General features: G+C 39.8%; 1 protein-coding gene across 1 annotated transcript in view; it reads left to right on the top strand.

Moving 5' to 3' along the window:
- Positions 1–8,984: 8,984 nt before the first annotated feature.
- Positions 8,985–27,897, top strand: part of gbe1b (glucan (1,4-alpha-), branching enzyme 1b) — a 77,424-nt gene continuing 58,511 nt past the window's right edge. The window contains exons 1-6 of the mRNA XM_020088634.2: positions 8,985–9,243; positions 17,400–17,569; positions 21,014–21,129; positions 23,402–23,527; positions 24,517–24,652; positions 27,082–27,172. Coding sequence (XP_019944193.1) covers positions 9,146–9,243; positions 17,400–17,569; positions 21,014–21,129; positions 23,402–23,527; positions 24,517–24,652; positions 27,082–27,172 — 737 coding nt within the window. The 5' untranslated portion in view covers positions 8,985–9,145. The remainder of the gene's footprint in view (positions 9,244–17,399; positions 17,570–21,013; positions 21,130–23,401; positions 23,528–24,516; positions 24,653–27,081; positions 27,173–27,897) is intronic.

The following is a 27,897-nucleotide window of genomic DNA, read 5'->3' as shown; positions in this document are numbered from 1 at the left end:
AATGAACTGGCAGCCAAGAAAGGATGCCAAACATCTGGCTTCGGCACATGTACATAAAAGAAAAATGTAGCCTACCTAATTATATTTTCTTTTTGCACTTTATCCAATATCCTGTCCATCCTGTTTAATAAATGTTGACCCTGTTTGGACCTCGACGTAGTCCCAGTTTTTAATTTTGGCCCTCTCTGTGATTGAATTTGACACCACTGATCTATATCTTTAGAAGTCATGTTGACACAGACAGCTCTGTTCTTTTTCTGTATATGCATCTAACGATGAACATGTGAGCCTGTTATGATATATAGTGGGATGATATGGCGGTTCCCCAAACGTGAAGCCTAATCATCTTGAGTGCCTCCTAGTGGCTAGATGCATTGTGGGTCATAAACCCCAAAAGCATACGTTTGGTTTTAACAATTTAAATGATGCTATTAAAAAGGGCTGAAACATCATGATTGACAGTTGTGACATTTTGGCTTTATTTTTGTAGATTGGGAGGAAGTGGAGACAAGTCGTCAATCTTTATTCATGATTTGTTTTTGATTGACAACATAGTCAGACATCACTGTGTTTGAGACACAACAGCAGTACAAGTATTTACAATCAAGGGACTGAGGAGTGAAATGTTATTCTCATGGCATTCCATCCAAGCCTCGGTCACGAGTTCCTTTATACATTAATGACCACAGCACATACTAAGTAGCTTTGTTTAAAACTGAGAGGCCAGTGTGATTAATTTTTTTCTAACATTATTTGACAATCATCTCCTTGTTTCTGTTAGAGAAGCCTTGACTTCCCCTCACTGAGGACCAGCAGAAATTTGGCCTCTTCACCCGGGTTTCTTTGACGTCGTCCCCCGAGTCCCAGCGCTTCAATTTAAACCATTTGGCTTGTTATATTGTGAGGTCAAGTGTTAACAATTCACTCCTTCTAAAGGGGCTGACTCGTCTGAAATTCATAAACGGGTTTTGCCTGAAAAGCCTGAATATGGTAATAAAAGCTATGCTTACCTCCTAATGTCCTCAAACTACATCAGGCCCTATGACACCGACTGGAGGAAACCACAAATATTTGTTTATTTTAAAGGGAGAGTTAGTGATTCTGGGGACCGACTCCTTCAGATGCTCCAGCCCCAACATTCATGTATACATGACGCGAAAACTTGGAGTTAGCCTCCACAAACATTAGCATCATCTGTGGACAGAATGTATTCTCTGTACCTATATAAACTACATGTGCACTGATTAAAATCACATTTGCCGGTGAGTGTCTCTCTGCCCTCAACACACAGGTCTTCGCCCTTTCGTTATTTTGCTACCTTCTTTAGTTTAGCTATCAAAGGGGCCACTTGTGAGCAGGAAAATTTGTTTTTATATATATTTATATTTTGTACTATATTTATATTATATTTATTTCAAGTCATTCAGCCTTCTGGAACAGTAGTGGCGGTTTACATTATCTCAGGCCACTTTTTCAAGTCATCCCTCGATAGTAGACAGCAGATGAATGATTACATTATCTCATTTTGTTTCCTTAAGTTTGTTAAAAACTGCTACAAGAAAGAGGATTAGTATATTTTTATCATACCTTTATGACCATTCAGAGTTGTGCTGTTAAGGTCATTTCCCAAATACAGAGGCAAGGCTGTGTATTTAAACCTGATTTTTTTTTCAGTGCACACTGAGCGGAGATATTAGCAGAATTTGACAAAAAAATCTATTGAATGAATTCAACTTGCCAGCTTTAAACTTTGTTGCATTCACTGCTTGAATGCATATTCATCATAGCAAGCACACAACGAGCCCTGAGAGCGCTGATATGACGTATCGCTCGGAGAATCTCGACTACATAAAGAGCTTCATGTACCTGGTGGGCTTAGTCAGCACATGCTTTGTGTTCCGCCTCACACTTACACACTGATATCGTTGCTTTCGTCTTGTCTCTAATGTCTCTCAGACATCATCATCATCAAGATCTCTCTCTCTGTGTGTCAGTCTCCGGTCCTCTGACATCCCAGCTCCCCCATCCTTGAAATTGAAGGCTGAAGTGAATGTTATCGCTTCTCATTTGCTTCTCTCCAATTCTCTCCGGCTCCCTTTATTGCCGGATGTTAACCTTCTCACTTTGGCGGTATTCACACAGAAGTGGTGTCCTTCTTTCTGTACATGCTTTGCAATATTTCACCCCGCTCTGATCCATGACATCTAATTTGAACCAAGACAGAAGGAGGCTGTCTGTATCCTGCCTGGATCCTCCTTTTACACCGAGTATAATTTCTCATTAATTGTCATATTTCCATTTTCTGTTAACGCGACCTGTTTTAATAGGAGTGCACGAGCAGTTTAATTTATGGAGCTCCATTTTAGAGTGATTGGTGCCAAGGAAAACGCATTTTGAAGTGCAGATTTTAAGGTGTTCACAGCTTGTAAATCACAAAACTGTCTGAACCTAATTGCCTGATGAAGAATTAGGTAATATTTAGTTCCGCAGACTTAGAAACCAACAGCAATTTGAGACACAGAAAATGAACACCAATTATGATGTTGGATGAATGCAGTTCCAGAAGCATTGCCTTATGCTTTTGTTTAGTGTGATTGATGTATTTTGTATTTTGCAAGTAAATTGGCCCTGTTTTCTTTTCCAAATCACAAACAGAAGAGCTGACTCTGCTCCTGTCTGACAGCTGGAGTCGGTGAAAATGTCTGTTGTTTTGAAAACCTGCCCCACTGAGAAAACCTTTTCTCCATAGACTGTTGTGATACAGTGTCCACATGTGGTTTTTCAGCGACTGTGCTCGTGTCGGAGGATCGGCTGCAAATATGGATGACAGTGACTCCTCATATTAACATTGAGTTGATCTATCCTCGTTGCCTGCCATTTGGACACACATATATTTTTTTTTACTTATTTCTACTGGATATATATTTTTATTCTCTCAACAAATGGACCTGATTTCTGAGTTTCTGTCCCATTTTTATTTTCTTTGTTCCTTTAGTGTCCTCGTGCGATCCTCAGAAGCACGGCAGATGATTTAGCATTTCATTTCCACATCAAACTGTCAACATCTCAAAGATATTTTAAAAAGCAGTTTTTCTTAACTTGCATGTAAATAGCATATTTGTCTGTGAATCACAAATGAATCTGTCTTGCTTTAAAACAAAAATATTGAACAAAGGCACACAGCAACTTTCTCATGCCACAAGTTCAGCTTTTTCCTCGAAGCTCCATTGAATTGCTCTGCGTCAAACAGTCGTAGTTGTGTAGTTGTGGATTTTTATGTTGTGTTGTGTTGAGAATGATTTTAGACAAATAAAACCAGGGGAAAAAACATTCTAACACAGCATAATACCTGTTGTGTTTCTGTCAGCTGCTGCCCACCAGCTGCCTACACACATTCACTGCCACCAGTTGTTTTCTTCCTTTGAACTTTCATTTATCCAGGATTTCTGCTGAATTAACACAGTCTTTTGGAACAACGTCCTGCTCCACATTCATCTGGTTGCATGCAGTCATACGTCAACGAGATGCAAAAGAGAAAATGAGATGGAGTGACACAGAGGTTTAAATGCTCTGAATCAGGTATCTGATTTTAGTGTATTTTCCCAAGCTTATGCATCAATTTTCTGTCTTCACTTAGAACCTTTCAAACTGTCCTTATCCCGTGTGTGCTATTGTGTTTTTTAGTGCAATCCATGTCTGACTTATCATTTTGTCAGTGTTAAGGAACCCAAAATACATACAACAAAGGACAGAGATATTGTGATAATCACTCAGAATAGGCCAAAAATATGTTGAAAGTTCAAGTAATATCGTTTCACTAATAATATTCATATAACAGAATGCACAAGAGATAAATGTTTTATTTATATATTAGGGGAGATTTATTCTTTTTTTCAATAAAACTCAATTAAAGTCTTCTAAATGTGTGTCAATGTAAATTAAATTAAAATCAAGATTTTCAAGGAGACACTACACCACTTTGCTTTTTGTAATTTATATTTGCTTAATAAATAATTTCAGCCTCTGAACTCTGTCTTCGTCTGATCATAAATACTTACAGTTACGGCTTCATAATTCATTGACTTCACTTCTCAATCATAGCAGCTCTACCATTTGCCTCGGAGGAAGAAAGTAATGCTCTCAGCCTGGTTGTGTTATCATGCTAATAACAGCAGCTGAAAGACGACTTGTATTGTCATCATTACACATTATATCGGTGTAGTTTGTGTACTGACGTCAGTTGAGTGAGACAGGAAACCTGTTTGTGTCTGCCCCTGTTTAACTCCCTCATTGCGGTTTGCATCTTTGTGAGTCTTTCGGACTAAAGTAGGATTGTGTTGTGGGACATATCCAGTTCAGTACTGCAGGGAGGGAGGGAGAGTGCAAAACTTTGAAGCATTTTAATTTTTCTCAATGACAAAATTAAAGCCAGTGTCTTGGTAAAACAGAGAAGATTTACTTGGGGTGAAATTTGGGGAAAATGGTATGGGAGGAGTAACACCACCACCATCTGCTTTTTTGATAAATATTGATATAGATATATTGATGTTTTAATGACCATTTTTATTTAGATTCTTACCTTGTCAAAGGTAGAGGGGTCAGTATATGTCAGGTCAAGCATAGCATTTATTATTATAGCAATTATTTCTCAATTCAAGATACAGTATACAGTGCATTGACTGTGTAAATATGAACACTTGAGCACATCAGATTGATAAGAACAACTTAAGTTGTATTCCAAAATACTAGGAAAGAATATATATATATATATGTTTGTTATGTTTCTTCCGCAGTATTTTTGGTGTAGCTAAGAGTCTCCAGAGGTCATAACCTTTTGAAAAACGCATCACATGACTCTTAGCCTGTAGTCAAACTAAATGCAGGTGAAACTGGAACAAACTGTTCTGACCCTGACCTGACATCAGAAACAGGTTGGCAGGAATAATGATTTTGTGTGTGACTCCTGCAGGCAAAACTGAGACGGTATGTTTTCTTTTAGATTTTGGATTTGGAACTTGAAAACACAAAGTTTACGTTTATGACTAAGAGAATACATCAACTTCATCAAAGACAGTGACACAGTGTCATTGATTGTTTTGCAATATTGAAGTCAATCAGCCACTTGCCTCATGTTTCTGCTAAAATCGAACCTTTTTCCCATAAATCCCTGTGTGATTTGTTTGTTTTGTTTCGATTTATTGTTTAGTGAGAATTCTCATTAGTGTAACTTCCTGGGGTGGACAGCGACACACTTGTTCCATCTATTACCAACAGACAGAATGACACTGACTTTGTGACCTTTAGTCTGAACAGTTTTATGTCGTGACAAGGACAACACTTTCAAGAGCCGCACTATTTCTCAAGGCGTCGTGCATATTTATCAGCCCTTTTTTCTGAGAGGGATTCGAGGTAAATTATCGCAAGGTTACCCGTCTCGAGTCCATTAAGTTACTTCTTCCACTTCTGTGAAGCAGTTTGTGCTAAAAATTATCGAGGCCACAGACAACAAGATCAGAACGCTGTGAGATTTGTGTTTCAGAGAGACGGGCAGATTAGAAGGAGAGAAGGCGGTGCAGTGGAAGTGGATGAAGAATCTTCGGAGGAGCATCACAACATTTCCAGCTGAACAACGAATCACTGAATGAACTCAGTGTCCTTATAGACAATTCCCTCAACCACAATCTCACATGCACACGCTCTCACACTGCTGTTGTTGTTTGTTTCAGTGCTGGAGGCGGTTCCATGTGGTTCTAGGACATCAGGCCTTGACATTAAACAAACTTTGCCCGAATTCAACTTTGCTCAGATCAATGGGATCTTTCCTCATGAAGAGTGTCTCTGCTAATGCACGGTGATCTTTTTACAGAATAATCATCAACTTAAATCAATGCTGGCTCTTCTAATAACGTTTCAGTATGCAGGAAATGATTGCACGCAGCATGTGCATTCATATGTTCCTTTTTTTCTGTAAAATTGTTTAAGTTTAGGTATCTTATCCAAAATGTGTTTTTTAAATGAGAATACAGATCATGGCACATTACTATTAACCTTTTACAAAACCTTGAAACTATAAAGCCAATTTTGTTAAAGCCCTGTGTTTAATTTTCAGCTTGCACTGAACAAAATGTCACGATTAAATGACTTTCAAAAGAAATAAATAATGAATATGACTCATTATAAGAACAACAAGAGGTCTAAAGCCCCAGTAGTGGCCCTGAGAGGCTGCACTGTTCATTACACCTCATATTATGAAAGAGTCGGACACACTGAACAATATGTGGAGCAGTTTTTATTTTTAGAAACACAATAGTGGGTAGACTTCAAGTGTCCTGAGGGAAGCACATGATGAACAGCGCAGGGGTCGTTCAAATCCAAGGGGTACATTGTTTTATGGGAATGAAGCTGCAGTCAATTTAATTGTAATCTGTCCAAATGGACTGTATGAAGTCTCATGAGTGTGTGAGGTTGGCATTTTGGCTGCAAGGTGACAGACTCAGGGAGCGTCCTCAGTGAGAATGAGTCGCTCTCTGTGAAGAATTAATGTGGTCAGCAAATAAGTCCAGAAAAATTCAATTGGTTTAGATTGTATATTCTTTGAAAATGGAAATGAAGCCTGATGGTGGCTCTAGACTAGTCTGAGGATCCTTCGAAACCATGGACAGTGGACAAACATATTATATTTCTCAGTTAAGTTCAGCCATAACTCTGAGGAGCACTTGTCAGAACTATGACACTGGCCTTCACCTGCTTCTAGAAAAGCTTGCGGGGTCAACAGAGGTGAGGAGATGTTGCAATTGGCTGCAGTTAACCTAGAGGGCAGACACAAGGTATTACTTATTAAATTGGAGTGAATGGAGTTAAAGGCTAAAAATCACTTCCTTTTAGAAAAAGAAAGCCACATTTTCTATTGTATACATCATATATAGTTAAAAAAAAAATACTAATGTCCCTCTTTTTTACAGGAAGGGTATCTGCTAGAATTTGGTTAAAGCATGCTGAATTTTCTTTAACATTATGTTTTGTGGCTAGAGCTTGTGAGCGCCCCCTACACATCGCTGAAGTTGTGAGAGAGGAAGCTCTCCCTGTGTTAGAAATCCTCTGAGTGTCTGTAGCACAACTGAAGTAGCCAGTGTTGTTCCATGTTGCTCTGGACTCTGAACTTTGACTCGCGAGCGTTGCTAAAATAAAGGTCATGAATGTTCAAACAAAATCTCTATGTCATCTGAGCTGTATGGTTTTTCAGATATTTTTAGTGTTGATCACAAGTGACTGTCCACCCAGAGTCAAAATATAAGACAGACAATCCTTCAGTCAAACACAAATTCATCCTCACAACAACTCACATCTTATAAAGACAGAGCTTCCTGTTGTTGATCCCAAAGCTCTGGAACCTTTCCTGATCCATTTCCACGGGTCTTGTCCCACTACCTTTTTAATCTTGGTCCAATTTCCACCTGATGTTTTGTTATAATCCTTTCAATATTTGTCATTATTTTATTTCTATTTAGCCAACCTCATCTTCTTACCTGTGTTATTCTATGACATTGATTTTGATTCTATCTTTGCTCTTGTTATCCTTCTTATATTCATGCTTGAGTTGCTTTCCTTTGCCGTGATTTATTGATACACCTCTGTGTATATCAAGGATTTACTGACTCCCTATGAGCCTGGGGGCCATCAGTTGATAGTGATTTAGTTCTCATGCAGAGCTCGACTGGGCAGAGTTGCAGTGGAGGTCCCCAAACCCTGGAGTGATTTACCAGCTGAGATCAGAAATGCTCCATTTAAATCGAGTACTGCTCTTAAATCCCTTGTTAAAACATATTTTGGATCTATTTTAAAATGTTTTTTTGAGTGATTAGTTTATTAATTTATTGTAATTTTGTCCTCTTCTGAAGCATGTTGTGACTCCTATTATTTTTAATGTGTGGTATAAATGAACTGGAAATATTCAATATTCAATTCAAACAGGAGACTTAAAGGTACAGTGTGTAGAATTGTGTGATAGTGTTGAAGTTGCATGTTGCAGCTGAACACCCCTCACCTCACCCTCTCCTTCCAAACATGACAGAAAACCTGTGGTAGCTTCAGTTGTCAAACTCAAAAGGTGTTTAGTTTGTCCAGTCTGGACTAATGTAAAAAACATGGTGGCCTCTGTAGAGAGGGTCCCCTCCATGTAAATATAAAGTATTTAAATATAAAGGACCTTTTCTGGGGTAAAGAAAACTACAAGTCATACAATTTAGATGAAACAAACTAGTGAAAACATCATGAGGATTATTCTACATTAAATGTTTGCCAATAGATCCCTTTCACCTAAATCTTACACACTGGACCTCAAACAAAAGTGCATAGAAAATTCATCCGAACACAAAAAAACAAGACTAAATACTTACAAATCTAAAAAGTTTGAACAACACAGAAAACAAATATGTCACATTGAATAATTTTTACTCTGATGTGACATGTTTGTTTTTTGAAATACAGCAAATCCTCAAAATCATCCCCGTGTGCTCTGATGACTTTCAGACATGCTCCTACAAGTGTATTAAGGTGAGGTTCCATTAAAGGTACAGTGTGTATACAAACTCAAAAACTGTTTTAGTTTGTCCAGTTTGGACGGCTGTAAAAAACATGGCAGCCTCCGTAGAGAGGACACACTCCTGATGTAAATATGAAGTATTTAAATATAAAAGGCTCATTCTAGGGGGAAGAAGAAAGCAATTCTTACAATTTAGATGAAACATGAGTGAAAACATCACTAGGATTATCAATCTCCCTTTCTCCTCAATCCTACACACTGAACCTTTAAGTGAGTCAGAGCCACAGCCTACCAAGGTGCACATCTGCATACAAACGCGAGTCATCTGCCTCTGACGCGCCAGATGTTGTCATCTTAAAGTCACACTGCAACTGTCCTCTCTCTCTTTCTTTCTCGCTCTCTCTCTCATCTCTGGCCCAATGAAAACACGCGTGTTTGATTTGATGGGACGGGCTCTGCAGATCGCATCGCGATTCGCTGTCGTCTGCTCCGGACACTAAAAGCCCTCGCGCGCACAGCTCGTGCCAGGGTCAGTCCGTGCCATCCATTGTCAGAGGGCGTATCGACAGCTCCGCGCTCGATTGGTTCTCTCTGAGGGAAGCGATGGCAGATAGCGAGGATAATGTTTCGATCCCCGAGTTCAGCTCCCTTCTCCAAATGGATCCCATGCTCAAAGCGTACGAGAAGGACTTCAAGCGGAGGTAAAAACGCGGCTCTAACGGTGGTTCGTGCGTCATGGCGCATCGGCACCATGCGTCCCCGGTGGAGGGAGAGGAGGCCCGGCTTCCTCCGGCGTCCGTGTGTCGAAATACACATTAAAACACACAATTTACACAGATACAGAAGCGACGCATTCGTGTCAGGTTTGACTTTTAGGGTGAGGAGAGGTCGAGAGAAAGTCGCGTCCCCCCTCCTCCCTTTTATCATTCACTGGCTTTTCTCTCCCACCATTTTTCCTTCCAGCCTGTTGAATAACAAGTATTAAGAATTTCAGCTCATGCAAAATTAATGAATTGTTGCTCAACTTCTAACGTTTGACAGTTACAGAGGAGGCACGCGCTTCCTGGTGTGGTGACGTGCACGCTGCGTCATGACGTCACCGCCTTCGTCATGCTTTTTGGCCTGCAGGAGCTGGTGCATCTGCATCATCACAGCAGACTTTGCTTTGTGCAGCACCTTTCTCCTGCAGAACAGTTTAATGTCGAAGAGTTTTCCTCTGGTTCTTATGAAAGCGTCAGTTATTTTCCATTTCAATAGTCGGATTAAAGGGAGGGTCGGTAATTTGCTTCTTTTTTTTAAATTTATTTGTTGAAATCTTCATGTAGCCATCAGAAGCCATCAATAAACGAAGTCATCTGAGAAAAAAGAAATTAAAAGAGGTGATGTTTGTGATCCTCGCAGAACAATTCCATGCAGTCAGAATTGATGGATTGGCTGCTTGCGTACCTGTCTTGTCTTTCAAGCCTCTTTTTCATTGGTCAAAAAAATCCAGAAACACCTGTTAACATCTGGCTTTTGTCTGCAATGGGATCCACTCTACAGGTAGAGGCGGGTTTTAATCGGCAGTGATGATAACATGATTCCTGGATGGTGAATGCACTGATTTGGCATAACAGCGAGGTTTTGAGTGCATTTGTGATATCAAACCTGATGCACATTATGATACGATTACGACATGTGCATGTCTACATAATGCGACTATGGTCAAAATACTGCACGTGTCTTAATTTGTTTATTACTTATTTCGAGTATGACCCTATTTGGGTTCCTCAGTCTACATGGAAGGTTTTATTAAAACTATTGGCTTAATTGGGTTAATATCAGAATATTATTACAAATGGCTCCTCTTTTTTACATGTTGTTGTGTGTCCTTCGAGACGGGTTTGTTGTCCTGTGTGAGCTATTTGAAGCTGTCAATTGATCAGAGTTGTGAAAGTCCAGAAATGGACGTGCTTCCAACTTGTTGAGTAGCTGATTGGTTTGCTTCTCGCACTGTGACTGGCTTCGCAAAAGAAATGACCCCCTCAGACATGAATTGACTTTATGCAGCAGTCGTACGCTGCACGATTTTCTCCTTCAGCCTCGATTTGACCACCATACAAATTAATTATTAGGGTGGAAGTCTTAAGTAGCTGACACTGTACGTGTGGTAGCAGTGTGTGTGTGTGTTTTTGTGGGCTGGTGCATTTATTGTGGATTATTTCCCGCTTAAATTCTAACTGATTTTATTGCAGCTGCCAAAACTGTGCTGATTGATGGTGTCAAGCAACAGACAGAAGATTTCAAGATGTTATTATCAGACTAAAATATGTTTGCATGATACACCTTCTTAATTGGGTCATGAGCTAATGCCAGAAATGGACAAACCAATATTAATACACCAGCGATGTTGATTCATTGGAAGAAGTTTCAACGTCGATCTTTAACATTTATATAATTTTCAGTCAGAGCCACACAGGTACTTGTTCAACCAGAATCCATCTTCAGATTATAACCTTGTTTATAACATGGGTAATTTTTAGAGCACAATGTCAACCATATCTAAAGTTCGGTCCATGTCTCCCAACAGCCACCCAATAATACATTGAATATTTACAGGAAGTTGAAAATCATTATAAAAATTATAAATACAAATGGGTTCAAATCAGTGCAGCACCTGAATATAACCATTATGCGGCTGACACAGGAAAATACACTGACCTAGTGTGTAACATAATGTCCAAACTAAATGGACCTTCTGTGGTCAAGTCAATTACTCTTATTATCTTTTAAATATCTTCAACCTCTGGTTTTAACAACATAAAACAGATTGTATTAAAATAAAGAGATGATCTTTAAGAATAATCAACCCCACTGTGACTGAGTATAATATGTAATGATAACACAATGCTGATATAATCATTTATAAACTGATTCTGGTTGGAAGAACATCTGGCTCACAACGAGTCTAATTCTCAGCTCAATTCCCGACCTCATGTCACATTAGCCTTACCTGTTGTGTAATGTATTTTACTTACAGTGTGACAGTGACAATCATTTCCAGCTCAAATTGCTGCAGAGCCTGCTCACTGTTGGCTTGTGCCCAAAATCAGGCCTTAAAACTCTGCTTAGGGGCCATATAGTTTTATCCATTTTCATTACCGTGTCTGATCCCATCCCTAACGTGGCAGGTAAGGGGACCACCTGCTTTGTATTTGAAACATGTGTGCAGGGCTGTAGCCCTGCAGAGAGATGAGCGTGTCAGCTCCATCACAGACACAGCTTGGGTTTGCCAGGCTTCACCGAGCTCCAGACGTATCTCAAACGCCCGTCTCGCTGATGAAAGTTACTGGTAAATTATTTTACATATAGAATCGCTGCTGTGTGAAGGTTAAATCAAGGCAAACCCCTGGTGTTCTCAGGCTCGGCGTCCAAACACCATATCGTGAACACAGGCAAAGAAATCAGGAACCCTCTCAAGCTTCGGTGTCACGCTGAGTCCCCCACTGAGCTGCACAGTTCTAAGAATTCAGCTGGCTTATCAGGAGACCTATGACCACAGAGAGTGACTCTTTATGTTTCACCGCCATGTCACGGCTCAACACTGCCCACATCTCAGGCTTGTTGAACTTTGGTCTACCTCAGATCCAGCCGGTGTGGACAGACGGCACTTTTTCCAAAGCTCCCTCTCTAATTTACTATTCCGTGGCTGCAGGCAGCTCTTATTTTATTCCTACCAGGATGTTTGTTTCAGATTGATTGTGAAAACAACCGTTGATGCCGCATGCACGCGGGTTACACCCCCAGTGAGTAGTGCTCTGTTGACACACTTTATTTTTTCCCCTTCCTTTTGCAACACTTTGCAGGAAGTGCTACGAGGAGTTGGAGGCTTGTGGCACAGAGCATCTCCTAAATTGGACCAAATGAAAGAAGGGAGCTTTGGGATTGCTGCTTATTTTGCATTTGAGTATGTCATCACAACTCATTTCAAAGTGAAAAACCGCAATAAGCCTGAGTCTTGCGATGGTGATGCAATATATATTTAAGGCAAAAACTGATTATTGACTTTGAAGAGATAACTACCACTGCTTGTGCTCTGACTGAAAATTAATGAGCTCAAAAACAGGAATTAAAGATAAGTAGTAAAAAGGCAGCACTCTGTTCCACAGGAATTATTAGAATGACTGGATTAAATGTGTGAAACTGCCTGTTGAATTATAATGAATGAGTCTTTTATGCACCTTTATTCTAAAGGCAGCATTTGTTTTAGCTTGAGGGTCAACAAAGGGATGAAGTTCAGGCCGGGGAGTTTTAGTGTTCATCAATCAACCTCTCTGCAAATGTTCAGGTCCCCCTTCAGCTTCATTACTGCACTTAGTCAAAGACGGGAATTAAATGACAATAATTGAAAGTCACCTTGCTCCTGGGCTGTGAGAAGCCCTTGAGGCAAACTGAGATCAGGACACTGGGACGCTTTGTATTAGAGCCTGACTGATGGGGATTTTAGGACAATGTTAGGAAGTAGAATATTTACAAGAAAGATATATCAGCTGATATATATCTGAAATTTTTTTTGGCAAGGATTCCTTAGATGAGATATAATTGAGGCTTGATAATTTAGAGTTTATCTATAAACTTTAAAAAATATATAAATAACTATAAATTAAAAGAAAACAAAAAACACTAATACAACCAAATATATAGAACTTGTTTTTTAACATAAAATGTAATGCACACATCTTTTCTGAATTCTCTAAACTAAAAAAATGAATACCAGCACATATCTACAAACACAAATGCTCATGGCTCATATCGGATGAAGTGGTCAGGCTGTACTTTATACAAGTGGAAGACATTATGGTTTCATGATATCTGCGCTTTTTATGTCTGTCCCATTCCTGTCAAGGCGATATCTCAAGAACACCCTTTAAATATAACTCAAATACTCACTCCAACTCAAGGACGGCCTGATTGGAGTTTTGTTCAAAGGTCAAGTTCACTGTGACTATAAGTCCGTCCAATTTTTCTGAATGTGCTATATCAGGAACGGCCCCTGGAGGGAATTTAATTGCAACTGGCACAAATGTCCACTCAGACTCGAGGATTAAGTAAAATGTCTAATTGGACAAAATGATGAAGTGATGAAAGTTTATACCCAGTAAATATCCATATCCAAGTCTAAGGTCAGCTTCACTGTGACGTCACGGAGCAGAATTGGAGATTGTAATTGTTGGCCGTGCTTCTGCTTTCTACTTGTGTTTCTCCTGGCTGATGCAGACTGTCCTGACACCTCTGTGCTTCAGCTGTCACCATCAGTCACACGCAACACAACAGACCTGAACGCTCCGTCTAAATTTAGACACCGCATTGTCTAACAGTGAGCCTATGAACAAGTTACAGAGTTCAGCCGAGCTGTGGGTAGAATTTTAAAATGTGGACCCTAATCAAGACTCAAACTCTGACTCTATGATAAATAATATTCTATTAATGAGAAATGTCACTTTTAAGTTGCAATGGAGAGCTGAACAGAAACAAAAGGGGAGTGAATATTGGACATTTGCTTTGTTTGCTCGACAAATGAATGATCGTGTTGCTCTATGTCTGCTGGGTGTATAAACAAGCAATTTATCAAGCCCTGTATTTACTTATTCAACTTACATTTGGGAAATGTGTGTCGATTTAAGAGCAGTTGAATGCACTGTCATGTCAGGAACAATTGATTCTCATATATCACAGAGAAACACGACTTTAAAAAGTTTTTAAAGCCCCTAAATGTACGATTTTTAAAATTCAGACTTTGTTGACTTCTATTTTCAACAATTTCTTTAGAAAGAAGGGTTTTTGAAACAATATCGGATCTCAGGGATATTCAGCAAGCCAGCGATAGACAACGGTAGGAAACGGTTTTGGAACATTGTCAGGTAAACAATGAGAAATGTATGAGGGTGCTGCACCATTAAGAGACTTCAAATCAAGTAAAATCATTATAAATCAATCCTCAGTGATACAGGAAGCCAGTGTAAAGACGCTCAAACTTGAGTAATGTGATTTCTTTTCCTTTTTCTTGTTAAAACCCTGGTTGCTGAATTTTCTAAGAGCCATGATATAATCCTAAATGAAGTGCATCACTACTATCAGCTTGGTGTTTTTACACCGCACGTGACTTTAATTGGGGAAAACATCGGGTCGGGCTCAGCTGATTTTCATCTCGGACTCTTTCAACCACTCACTGGGCCTGAAAACTCACCTGCACACCAGTGAGATGAATTTAATTCCTTCTGTATTATTGCAGCTCTAAAATGCATCTTTTTCAATCCTTTGTGTCGTAGTTTAACACAACTCCACTTCTGCTTTTCTAACATTGACTTGACTTTATTAAGAATTCAGGGCTAGTGCTGGCGGAAGAAAAAAAGAAGAGGTTTGCCATATGTTATGAAATGGTCACAGTCTGAGGCTCTGCTCTTTTCAGCTTGATGGGTGAAGGTTTGACAGCCAAATGTTGCCCTTGGATACCGCGTGTGGTGTCATGCTGGATATTGTAGTAATGTGGCATCAGTGTGAGGATGAAAAAGAGAGTGACAGTGGGCACAGACGTCAGATTATCAATAACAGCCAAATAAATGAAAGTTTTTGATTTTGCTTCTTGCTCTCAACTGCGTTAATGACTTTCTGAAATGAACTGTGTCTTCACAGGCACAATTCAGTTGTGATGTGCGGAGGATTTCGCCTCCTCGCTGTAATTTCGAGTGAAAACAGACACAAGAGGTGCACGCTGCTTCCATACAGGATTCTGGCTCGCGGTTTCCTCCGGCCCCCCCGCCCCCCGGAACTCATTTGTTAGAATCATAGGCATGACTTTCATGCTTATTAATATGGTAGCAGTGCAGCTCTGCCTTTAAATGAACCCTCCCTTTGTCCCTTATTCCTTTCAGCATATTCTCGACGTGGCGACAAAGTGGCAAAGGAGGCATGTGGCAGCATTTGTTGGGACTTTAAAGGTTTACGTTTGGCAAGTGCTGTCTGTATCCACTGCGCTCGACACAGGGAGCAGCTGCTGAGAAATGGCGCTGTTACTTCAGCCCATCATCACTAGCCCCAGGGCTTTCACAGGCCAGTCTGAGCTTGGCTCCGGGGCTGTAGGGGAGAGAGTGCACTTAACTCAGCTGGCTGAAAGAGGCTTTCTGTACCGGGGGGAATCTGATATGGACACCAGCTGGCTGCAGGAACTTAAGTGAGATAAATTGCGAAGTAGTTAGTCCATCCTTCCCAGCCAAAGGTAACGGACAGAGGTTTATCTCTCAGGATATGCCTGTAGTCACAAATTCTTGAGGGAGCGAGGCAGGTTTGCATCCTGAGGTGGGACCTCAAAGAGATAACGTTAGCATGGAAACATTAAGATAGCACACCAGTACGGCTGCACTGCCTGTGCTGCAATATTTTTAGAAAAGTGGTAAATATGTTTTTTTTTTTTCAAACGCATACATACAATATACATATATTAAAACTTTTTTTACTCAAAATGTCAATACACAGAGTTTTAGGCAAATATCAGTTCTGATAATATTAACAATAACATCAATAATAATAATAAGCAATAAACTTATAAAGTTAAAAAATGGTGGCAAACAAAAATGGTATCAGACAAAATTAGAGCAGAAATATAAGAATGAAAATGTTACACATTTTGAAAAAGTAAAAACAAACTAAAATCGAACATTCTTAAATAATTCTATTTAGGAGAAAAGAAGGGCACATAACGTATTAAAAAGTTTGTTGAAAAAAACGTTGAAATCTATTACAAAAAGCAACGTTATCATTAAAGTGTTCTTTTACAATGTATAATATCATGTATGTTAGCTCAGTGCCTGTTTCCATTTCTTTTATATTCAAGGAAATAATTTGTATTCATCGCACTCGTTCCTATTTCCGCCTTAAATGAAAAATCCCCTGTAAAAGGTTAATGAACAGTCTAAATTTAAAACCATTAATTACACAGAAATGATTGGAAATATTTAATGATTAAACAAAAATAATAGCGCAATAAACATAATAAACCAAAATTGATTTTTGTTTGCCTTTGAACAACATTCCAATGTGACCAGTGATTTTGAAAATTGCTTCGGCTGCTGTATCCTTAAGATTAGTTGTCAATAAGTGATAACACTGAGGCCGTACAATAGAGAGGCCGCTTTTCTGGTAATACTCGTAATTACTGATCAGTATCTTCTCCAACAGTAATTTAAATTTGATGAGTAGTTGTTGTGTGTGTGTGTTTGTGTGTGTCAACAGCTCGTCCGTATCAGCACAAACAATATCACTTTAATTTTAACTCTATTATTCTTTCTGTTGAGGGTAGTTAGTTGGGACTGAAATTGTGGCGAGTACTGCACATTAATAATTCATTTATCATTCAATCATTTTACTAAGATTCAACTGTTAACATCAGGTTTGGCTTCAATTGAATCCTCCAATCTTGGATTCGCTATATTTACACTTGAATGCAGAGAGAAAGCTGGAGAAATGCAAATTATGTTTTTGAGAGTGCTGTCAAAAAGCATTCTGGGAAATGGAGGAAAATGCACACACACACACACACACACACAAACACACAGATTTGTGTCTCCATGACTTCAGAGGATATTACATTGACTTACACTGATTAACCCTCATCGAAATTTAACCTTAGCCTAACCTTAAGATTGTTTTCACCTTAAAATGCATTGGTTTACATAAAGAGGACATACTGAGAGATGACATGTAATACTGCATTTATCCAGTCTGTTCATTCAGGTGTGTGTGTGTGTGTGTGTGTGTGTGTGTGTGTGTGTGTGTGCGTGTGCGTGTGTGTGCGTGTGTGTGTGTTTCCTGCTGCTTGAAGGTATGAGCTGCTACAGAAGAAGCTGTTTCAGCTGGAGGAGGCAGAGGGAGGCTTTGACCAGTTCACTCGCAGCTACAATACCTTTGGTGTGCAGCGACGGCCTGACAACAGCCTGTTCTTTAAAGAGTGGGCTCCGGCTGCAGAGGCCCTCTTCCTCACCGGTGACTTCAGTAAGTAGCCTGAGGAGAAGTGTCAGCTCCCGAACAACATGACACCAGTTTGATATCCAGGTTGTTTCCTCAAAGTGAGTTTTAGTGCCGCTCATTTGTTTTTCCACACTTGCTTGTGGTGTGGATAAAGGTGTTGTGGTTGTTGCAACACCGAGCTGATGTGCATGTGAAAATTAAAAGTGACAATTGGAGCTTTAACATCATAGTCACGTCTGTTTGTTTGTTTGTTTGCAGGATTACACAAAAACTACTGAACTGAGGAGGGGTGGGGCATGATCCAATGAAAAATCCATGACATTTTGAAGTAGATTAACCAGGATCTCTTTTTCATTATCTTTAACATGGCCGGATAGGGCGTTGGCTCAGGTGGAAGTATGCTCTCTGAGCCCCTACAGTTTTTTTTTTGTCATAGGAATTCTAAATATCTTTGTTACGTTTTAAAGAAACGCGCATCAGACTGAAGATGAAGAAGAAGTTATAAATTTGCAACAAGAGTGGCACTCAGTAGAGCTCATACCCCCACCAGCGCCCAACAGTGCCCTTATGAAACCACATTTCAGTTCACTAGATCTGGATTTTTATGTGCACCAAATTGCACACACTCTATCAGTCCCCTAAACATGCCTCATTTTTTATTTTTCATCAACATTTTATGGGTTCCTCCACAAAATATCATGGAAATCATTTCAGTAGCTTTGGCGTTTTCCTGCAAACACAGAAGAACACAGACGAAATCATATCGTCCTTGGTGGTGATGAAACTAAATAGGACTTTTAAAAAGGAGATGGACACCATTATAAAGTTAAATACTCTGTTGAGACGGAAAGGAAAAGCAGTTTCAGTGCAAACACAAAGGTTGCGTATCTTCATGGTGCGCTTAATAAGAGATTTGACATTTCTGCACTCTTGAACACAAAAGGACCAACTGTTAAGAAGAAGCACAGCGGACGAGGGCATCAGCCCTTTTGATCAAACCGACCTGGGAGTAGGAAATGTGGAATATATTGATTATAAGGGATAAACTTGCATACTTAAGGGGGTTCTTTTGAATGTGGGAGAGTTGGTTAATATTTTAGTAGCTGGTTATTTCATCATCGCCTGCAAAGTTGTGGAGAGAGTGCAACCTCTGTATTTGCACTGAAATCTCTATCCCCTCCGGTCCCAACTTCGAAAGTAATTTCAGGTTAATAGTCTTCTGAGTGTTATTTTGGGTTAATGTGGGCTTTGGAAAGTGCCGCAAAATTATTTATTTTTATCATCATTAACAAGATTAAATGAGACTCGCTTTCATCCATCACATAGATACACAAGGTAATACAAGTCATTTTCTTTGTTCTTTTACACCTTTTTCTCTTTATCAAAGTTGTTAACGCACTGAGATCTATTACACACGCCAGGAGCGATGTATTACTCTTATTGGACAAATACAAAAATATAGTGATAGGAAAAAGAAAATAACAAGGTGAATGATTATTAGACCTGTAACTCAAATACCATTTGTCATGCCCCACCATGGCAGGAACACTACTCACCTCTCTGCAACTGCTATTCTGAACCGACACCCTGCAGATAATGATAAAGGAAAGCAAATGCTAAAAGCAATATCCCAGGATTGATACTGCTGCAAAACCAGAGATTTGTCGTTTTGTTTATTGTCCCTAAAAACATTTTCGTGTTTGTTCTGTTGCTGCCGTTCCGTCTTTCCATATCATGCCTGTTCCTTTTTTTAATTATTTTCCCGGGACCTTGGGCAGCCGCTCAATTCCAACATTCTATTCTGCCCGAGATTATATTTTGACACAGCTCCGTCATATTATTTGATTTCAATTTCATAGTGAATGTGGAAACAGCCCAGCAGCCCTATACAGGAATATGATACAGGTTGGATGCACTTCTTTAATTCTATTTTTCCAGAATAGTTTAAGCGTAGGAAGAGAAATAAATTGTGGAATAAACTAGGAATTGGCCGGCCCATGAAAAAGGGCTGGCGTTGTGTCGGGTCACTTCTGGAGCATCTCCTGTGACTCATTTTTCTACCCTGTTGTTGTCTTTTTGTTCATGAATAGCAAGCAGATATGGATTAGTGAGTATAAACAAAGAAACATAAATTGTAATTCCATGGTGGTCACTTTATAATAAATGTTCTGTCTCGTAATATATTTCTGCCAGTCAACGACAGCCGGTAATGTGCTATCAGCAGGTTATGAATGTAACGCCTCTCTGTTGTTCACTGGCAGATATAATTCAATGAGCAGTGAAGTGGTATTTTATCAGTTTTCCTTTTTGAGATCACTGAGCCTGCTGCTTTTTCGCTGCTGCAAAAGTCACAGGATGCGGGAGAAGCGGTGCAGAGTACGAAAAACAACAAGGATGAATTACGTAAGAGGATTTAGAGGCGAGAAACACAGAGGAAGAAATTGTGTGAAGAGTGAGTGGAGAAGTCAGGAGATAAAGAGGCCCTGTGACCACATGGGGATATTGAAATAGAGCAAAAGCCACAGTGGGCGAGTCTCATCTGCAAACTGTTGTTAGCACATGGAAAAGTGGTGCTATCTTACTGAAATATGGAGCAATGCAACTAATAACAGTTTTATTTGAACTCAAACATAATTAAATTTATTATTGGATTTTATTATTGTTGACTTTTGCAAATCAGAGTTGTTGAATCAAAAGAACATTAAGCTATAATCTACACCTACAAACATATTTCAAGTATGCATATACACGGTTTAGGAAAAAATATTATGTACGTCTCAGTTGTCTACCAATTCATGGTTACATGAGCCTTTTGGTCAGGTTCATTTCTAGTATAAAGTTGTGATGAAAGATAGTTGTTTTACATTAGTGATTTTAACTTTTTATTATTCATCCATCCATCATCCATTCTCTATACTGCTTATTCTGTGAGGGTCATGGGGGGGCTAGAGCCAATCCTAGCTGTTGTTGGCGAGATCATGACATGGGGTGCATCCTAGACTGGCAAGCAAATTGCAGGGATATGTATATATAATATCTAAAATGATGCATTTGTTACGTCTGAGGTCACTTCCTCAGATAAGATAAGATTTTATTGATCCTGAAGGAAATGAATGTGTCATCTTGCTCCAGATTACAGAAACAAAATATATGATTCGGTGCATAGAACAAAATAAGTTTTTATGTAGTATTAAAAGAGACATTTCAAATATATAATATGTAAATGCAAAAGGATGAAGAAATGAAAATGAAATAAAGTAAGATAGAATAAGTAAGTTATGTGAGAGGCTGAACTAATAATAAACTAATCTAAATTCCAAAGGGACAAGTAGGATTCATGTGCTGATTTTGATTTTGTCATAGGCGCATATGATCGTACTGCTTTCTTTGATCAGGGCACAGTGAACCAGAACCGTTCAGATCCGTGTTTTAAACCATTTTATTTGATGTGTTTTAAATCCTCTTCAGATGGCTGGGACAAATTCTCCCATCCCTTCACCAAGAAAGAATTTGGAAAGTGGGAACTGATTCTTCCGCCGAAACAAGACAAGTCTCCAGCTGTGGATCACAACACCAAACTCAAGGTAGAGAACAGAACATCTTCATGCCTTATTTCACTCCCACAGTCGGTGTTCTGTTGCCATGGGGTGGCATGGGAACGTGTCACCGTAATATGCGAGGGAGATTGCCTGTCATGTGTGGTGTCTCATGAACCAAGTGAAAACCTGGCGTGTTGCCGTCAACAACATGTCATACTCGCGGCGCACAGAAGGGAGATCACCGTATGTACACAGTCTGCACAGTGGAGGGTAGGTACACCTGAGGAGTCCAACTGATGGCTTTTATTTCTGCGCCCATCTGTGGCAGGTGTCCCTCAGGACACCGTGCCGCATTTGTTCGGTGCAAAACACGGGCCACAGTGGGTGGAGATGATTGTTTTTTTTAGCTCTTGTAAATAATTCATCAGGGATAAATGCAAAAGACACACCTCCCATTCTGCATTGTCTCCCAAGCAAACAGCGTGGATGAAAAATAATCCTGAAACGAGATGCCAGGCGAGGAATGGAAGGCAACGCGGCGCCGCTCTCCTTCGCACCGGGTCATCGTTGGCACACTCCCGCGCCCTGGACAGGCTGCCCAGCTCCCATTGTCAGTGGAGGTCAGTCTGAGGACGATAAGAAGCAGATGGAAATGCTGGCACCTGGCCTCTCCTTGTGCACCCCCGCTGCCTGTGATTGGCCATCTTGCCGTGAGCCCCACTTTAGAATTAGTTCCACAGCACTCCCTCGTGGAAGCACAAGCTCAGCCGCAATCACTCTCGTGTAGAGCAGCTTGTCCTCCCAGCCCCCTTTTGTTCCGAGCCCAATTTGTGTCTGCACACAATCAATGTGTATTTGTACGTACAGTTTTCACCGCGAGATCTTACGTTTGCAAGTGTGCACAACTTTAAAGAAGCGAGTGTTATCGAAATGATCAACTGCCCACATTTTCATCCACACCTAACTTCTTGCAAATTGCTTGGCTCCGAGTTGTTTTTCCCTGTTCGTGTGCCCCTTGGCCGCTCCAGCAGTCTGATTTTTCTTTAATGCACCTGATGCTGGCCAATTTGTCTGAAGGACCTCCGCTCTGTCAGGCTTTATGCCAGTCCATTTATCCAACTATCTTTTCCTAATCCTATAAACTGTGAAGCATGTCATAAGGGGAGCCAGGCAGCCAACCCCCAGGTGGCCCGAGCATAATGAAAAAACCCCACAGGGGGGTCTGGCCAAAGGCTCACCGGCAGGTGGCATTGGAACAGTCATTACTTCACAACAGCGGCCAGAATTAGCTGAGTTCTAATGCCCATTTCTGCAGGCGACAAAACAGGGCGAAAAACACATACTGTGGAAAACTCTACAAAATTGATTTCTTGGTGGGTTTTTCGAACTCTCACGCTGGCTTTCTCCTTTCTTTTTTTACTGATGGAGGCAAAGTAATGTGTCACATAAGATTTTTTTAAACTATACTTATTTGACCTCCTTCCAGTGCTGTATTGTAGACATAATAGATGAGAGGCAAAAAGGATAATGATTTAGATTTCCTGTTTTTCTAAATTGCTCTCTGGCTCGGATCCCCTCTCAAGAAGGTCCAGTAAGTGGTTGCATTAAAGCCAATGATAAAGCTGCAGCCTTAGCAAAATAAAAAAAAACACAACATAATTACCATTGAATCCAGATTCACCACAACAGGTTTTCAAGTCAATATTGCAGCGTTTAGTCCCTCTCACCATATTATGTCTTCAGTGCCCCCTGAGAACCCTCCTGTGTAAAACTTTTACAGCTGCAGGTTTGCATTCGAGAGGAAGGATCTGCCTGTTCTTTTAATGTCGACACATTGAAAAATGTTTATCGGTTGAACAATCTGCACCATCTTTCCTGTATAATGGATTGGGAGCAGCAGCACGGTTTTCTGTAAGCATTTCATGGCTGGAGGACGTAAACAAATGTTTAAATGGCAAACATTGAGGGACAGGAACATACAGGAGTCACAGAGGACCTTGAAACCTCTGTTTGCTGTGTTGTTCAGGCCTTTTAAATGACCGATGACTGTTATCTCTGTCGAACGTTTCCCCGTTCCTTACAGGAATGATTTCATCTTTGCAGCATTTTCTCCATTTTAATTTGCATCCTGTCACCCTTCAAGACAGAGGGATTCCTGTACGTTTTTAAATCCTATTTCTGCAACGTGTATCATGTGTCCTTATCCTTTGTCCGCTTGTCCTCTTCCTCTCTGACTATGTACAGCACCTGTAGTGTCTTTTCAATGATTCTCTCTATGTCACCTATAACATAGCACTCATTTGTCTTATTTTCCCAGGTGGTAGTTCACACTGAGGACGGTCAGCGGCTGTACCGGATCTCACCGTGGGCCAAATATGTGACCAAGGAGGAGAAGTCCGTCATCTATGACTGGGTTCACTGGGACCCCCCTCAACCTTACATTGTACATTGTTTGATTGTTTCAATATTTATTTAATCTACTAATTTTTTTAGATATGTACTTGTCTATTTTTATTTTAAAACTGGAATTGAAAAACACCACTGCAGCACAGTGAGTCATAAAGAGATTGATTTTTTTTTTTTTTTCCGAGCTGTAAATATTGCAGGAGAACCTTGTTAAATGTAAACGGTGGTGATCTGTGTCTTATCGCATCAGCAAACGCATCAGTTTTGGGGTTTTCAGGAAAGCTAAAATTGAAGTTTAAACGAGATGGTCCTTCTTAAAACATCTATTTCAGTGAAAACAATTAGGATTTACTGCAAAAGGCCTCATCACGAGATAAGATATGGAAATCTGACTTCAGTAAAGTAATGATAAGTGAACATGCAATAGTTAAAACTGTAAGAAATATGATTACTTAATGATAGCCTTTTAAAATAGCATCCCACATTCTGGTCTTCCCGTCACAGTTTTGATTTCTTGAAATCATCTACACATCCTCATATCTGAACCGGTTGTGGCTGTTCTTGAAGTGGCTGCTTGATGCTGCTGATTTGAGAGGATCTATTCGACATCCTCGGCACAAGTGTGCACGAGCAAAACAATGAGAAGCTGTTTAAGATCCCCTCGCTTTCTTTATAGCTTGTTATTCGGCAGCGTTTTAATTAGAGGAGCTCTCGTATATTCGCTTTATTTTCAAGTGGCAATTGTGTAGTGAAGATAGTGGGCTCACAAACCTGGTGGGTAGCCATCAGGAAATTTATAAAACATCCCTCTCCCGTTGTGTAACTCAGACAGAGTGAATCATAGACGTTTCAATATTTAACGTGCAGAACTACCATCAGCCTCTGTGGTGAGATATTGGTGCAGAGACCCAGAAAAACCCACACTTTGTCTTTGACCTGATGGTTCAGAATAACTCCATGTGCTGTAACTTTAACAGCTTTTAGGAAAAAAAACAACTTACCAGACCGATCTTTTCTGTTTACCAGCAAATCCACCCTCAGCCAAAGAAGCCAACGAGCCTGAGAACGTACGAGGCCCACGTGGGCATCGCTTCACCAGAGGCAAAGATCGCCTCGTACACCAACTTCACAACCAACGTGCTGCCTCGAATAAAAGACCTGGGTAAGACACGAGACCTCATTACCTCCGCCTTGCTCTTATTTTGTTGGGCTTCTCCGGTCTGTACACAGCAATCATCCCGCAGGGATTCTCTCCCTCTCTTCTGTGTGAGAGGGGAAATATCAGGGTGATGTTTGTATATGCCTCAAATCTGAATCCGCTTTTTGGTAAAACAATAGTTAAGGGGTCTTAGAGCAGTTTTTTTTTTTTTAAACTGCCAGTGTCTTGTGCCTTCTCTGTCAACACTGGGCCATAACTTAGCAGTCATGCCAAGCTGTTTTCAGTGCCACCGGCTGCATGTTCAGTGGAGGACCTGTCACAGTCCCTCGGCACAGAGGCACATCAGCAAGTGAACATCATGTTTACTGGCATGACCTGAGGGATCACTGACTGCTGGACGGTGTTTTGTAAAGAGGGCTCGACAGCACAGTTCACACCACTCAGCAGTTATGGCTCCAAAACCGACAACTTGTTCCCATTTGCATGATCTCGACTCAGGCTGCCAGCCGTGGGGAAAAGCCGACTCCCTGCATTTAGTGTCATTCAGTCAAACATCACACAGACTTGCGCTCAGGGTTAAAACAAACAAACCACATGAAATTAGTTCGATCTCGTTGTTTCAGCGGTGAAAACAATGGTGAAGGTTTATTGTTTTTCAGGTGACTGGGACTATTAGTGTCAGTGTAAACATTTTCTTCATATATAAAACAAATAATATTTGTGAAGTTAATTTAACAGACAGGGATTTGGTTAAAATATGTAGAATTTTGATTAGAATTTTGATCAAATGTGACTTGTTTCACAGTTTTTATTTGATTAATGTAGCCACAAGCACAAGAGGGATTGAGAAGGTGATTGGGCAGCAATTCAAAACATTCAGTGTAATTTTATTTCACTCTTAGTGTTATGGATGACCGAGTCAGTGTGATTAGTGTACGTTTAGTTGATCCCTTGTCCAAGACTCTGGAGTGATGAAAATTAATCAAACAAAGACTGTTCAACTAAAAAAACAAAAGAAAAGATCAAATCTTTTTTCCCTCTTGAAAAAAATAAAATAATTTAACATGTGATCTTGTCTCCACACCTTCTTACTCATTAACTGCAGTGCATGATTTCATTTCCATTTTAACTCAAATCATTACGCAGATATAAATTCAAATGTGACTGTAATCTTATGAAACAGATGCCCTATCTTTGTTTGCCGTTCTGCTCGTGTGAGATGTGGCATTATTTTGCATTTAAATACAGCCCTGCTGCAGTGACATTATTAAAAGGCACAGATATGACTGGCACAGCAAACCGGGAGCAATCTGATAAACGCCGCTTCCTTGCTCGTGTCATCCTGTGTAGTGGGAGAGGAAAGTGCCGGAGTAAATGCTGTCAAAGAAACTACCTGCAGCAGCTGAGGGAATCTGCACAGTAGGATTCTCCAGGAGGATAAACTCCACTGTCTCTAGTGATGGCAGACTTTGCCATTTTCATTTTCACTATATATATATATATATATATATATATATATATATATACAAGGAGTGTGACAAAGCACATATATTTTATACATATATTTTATATTATATTAATATAAAATATATGTGCTTTGTCACACTCTTTCAAAAAAGAACCTCTGATAAAAATAAATGAATCTGCTGCACACAGTGAGAATCCACACGGCCTTCCTCCAGAGGGCTCATCGACACTTTGAAAGCCTGTTGTTCTCTTATTCATAGGAGTCTTTTAGTACGTTGTTTTGAAATGTTCTACACGACCTCGTGACTCTGATAGATGGTGTTTCCCCGTAGCCACAGCTTGTCTTTGGGATATCAGAACGTTGGTGTCAGAAAGAAAACGCCTGGAGCAAATCATACTCACAGTATGACTGTCAGAGGGAAATAGAGTCAGGTTGTAATATGTTGCACCAAATGAATGTGTATTTTATATAGAAATATGCAAATATTGCATATGAGTACAGGGTTTTAAATGAAAGTTGTGTGTATTCTTTCAGTATAAGTATCTAAAAGCAACTTATCCTTTATTTTAGCCAGTGTGGCCAGAGTCATTTACATTTTTAACTGTTGTTTGTTATGCTGTCTAAGCAGCTTTTATTATTTTTAAAAGGAATAATGTGATGGCAAACATAATGGCCCCTCCAGTTATTGCAGGAAATGAGGCTATCCAAATAGATAGGATGTAATGTTCATAATAAAACGGCACCAGGATGTCAAGCTCCACTGCGTCATGCTGCCATACATAAAGTATACAACACACTGATATTATTTGATCATACATAATTTAGTACCTAACCCACAGCAAATAGCTAAAGTATTCACATCAGTTAGATAATGTATTCTTTATAATCTGGTAGGAAACATGTGAAATTGAGATTTTAAAACACTAAGGTTTTTATTTTCGTTCTCTCTGTCCTTTGTGTTCAGGTTACAACTGTATTCAGCTGATGGCTGTCATGGAGCATGCCTACTACGCAAGCTTTGGATATCAGATAACGAGCTTCTTTGCTGCGTCAAGGTAATAAATATTTGTCTGTTTTGATAAATTGATTTGTACTATTTATTTTGTACATGAACAGTCTGCGTTTAAAAAAAGAAATCAAAAAAGGTAACACATTTGTAAGAATTTTTGTCTTCTAAGTTTGATTTATTTAGCTTTCTGTCTTTTTATTCTTTCTGGTGATTAAAAAAATCGGTGTTGCTCAACTCAGAATGCCGAACTGGAGAATCAGCTGTTGTCGTGCCGTTTTGACTTTCACTTTCGTTAGTGAGTCCCTGCCGATGCTACAGAGAACTCCTTGCCTGTTTTTATTGATATTGAATGTATCTCATGTCCAAATGGCACAAAATTCAACACTTCACTTCCTTGGGCCTGTACCAATACACATGCCGCGTGTGAAAACGATAAGATAAGTGGTTCTTGAGATATGCAAGCCACATACAGAGATTTCCTGAATTATTAGATAGACTTAAAAGGGACAATGACAAAGTATTTTTATATGCATACTTAGGAGCAACATGTCAAAGCACCAGATTTAAGATGCATGTGCACATCTCACATAAAGGTGAAGAGAAGATCATGAGTTCAATATTTCTGTGCCAAAATGTAATGGGATGATTCCTCTCAGCCCACAGTTTGTGAGGAGAAAAACACTAGTTGCTCTCTCACTGTTGCTTTTCATTTCCTGGTGTCATTTACATCACTTAACTCGCCATTTGCAGCTTCTACAACTGCAAATAGTT

This window comes from Paralichthys olivaceus, chromosome 11, assembly GCF_024713975.1.
Source record: "Paralichthys olivaceus isolate ysfri-2021 chromosome 11, ASM2471397v2, whole genome shotgun sequence".
NCBI lineage: Eukaryota > Metazoa > Chordata > Actinopteri > Pleuronectiformes > Paralichthyidae > Paralichthys > Paralichthys olivaceus.
The sequence above is the reverse complement of the archived record's forward strand: the minus strand, read 5'-3'. Positions and strand labels throughout refer to the sequence as shown.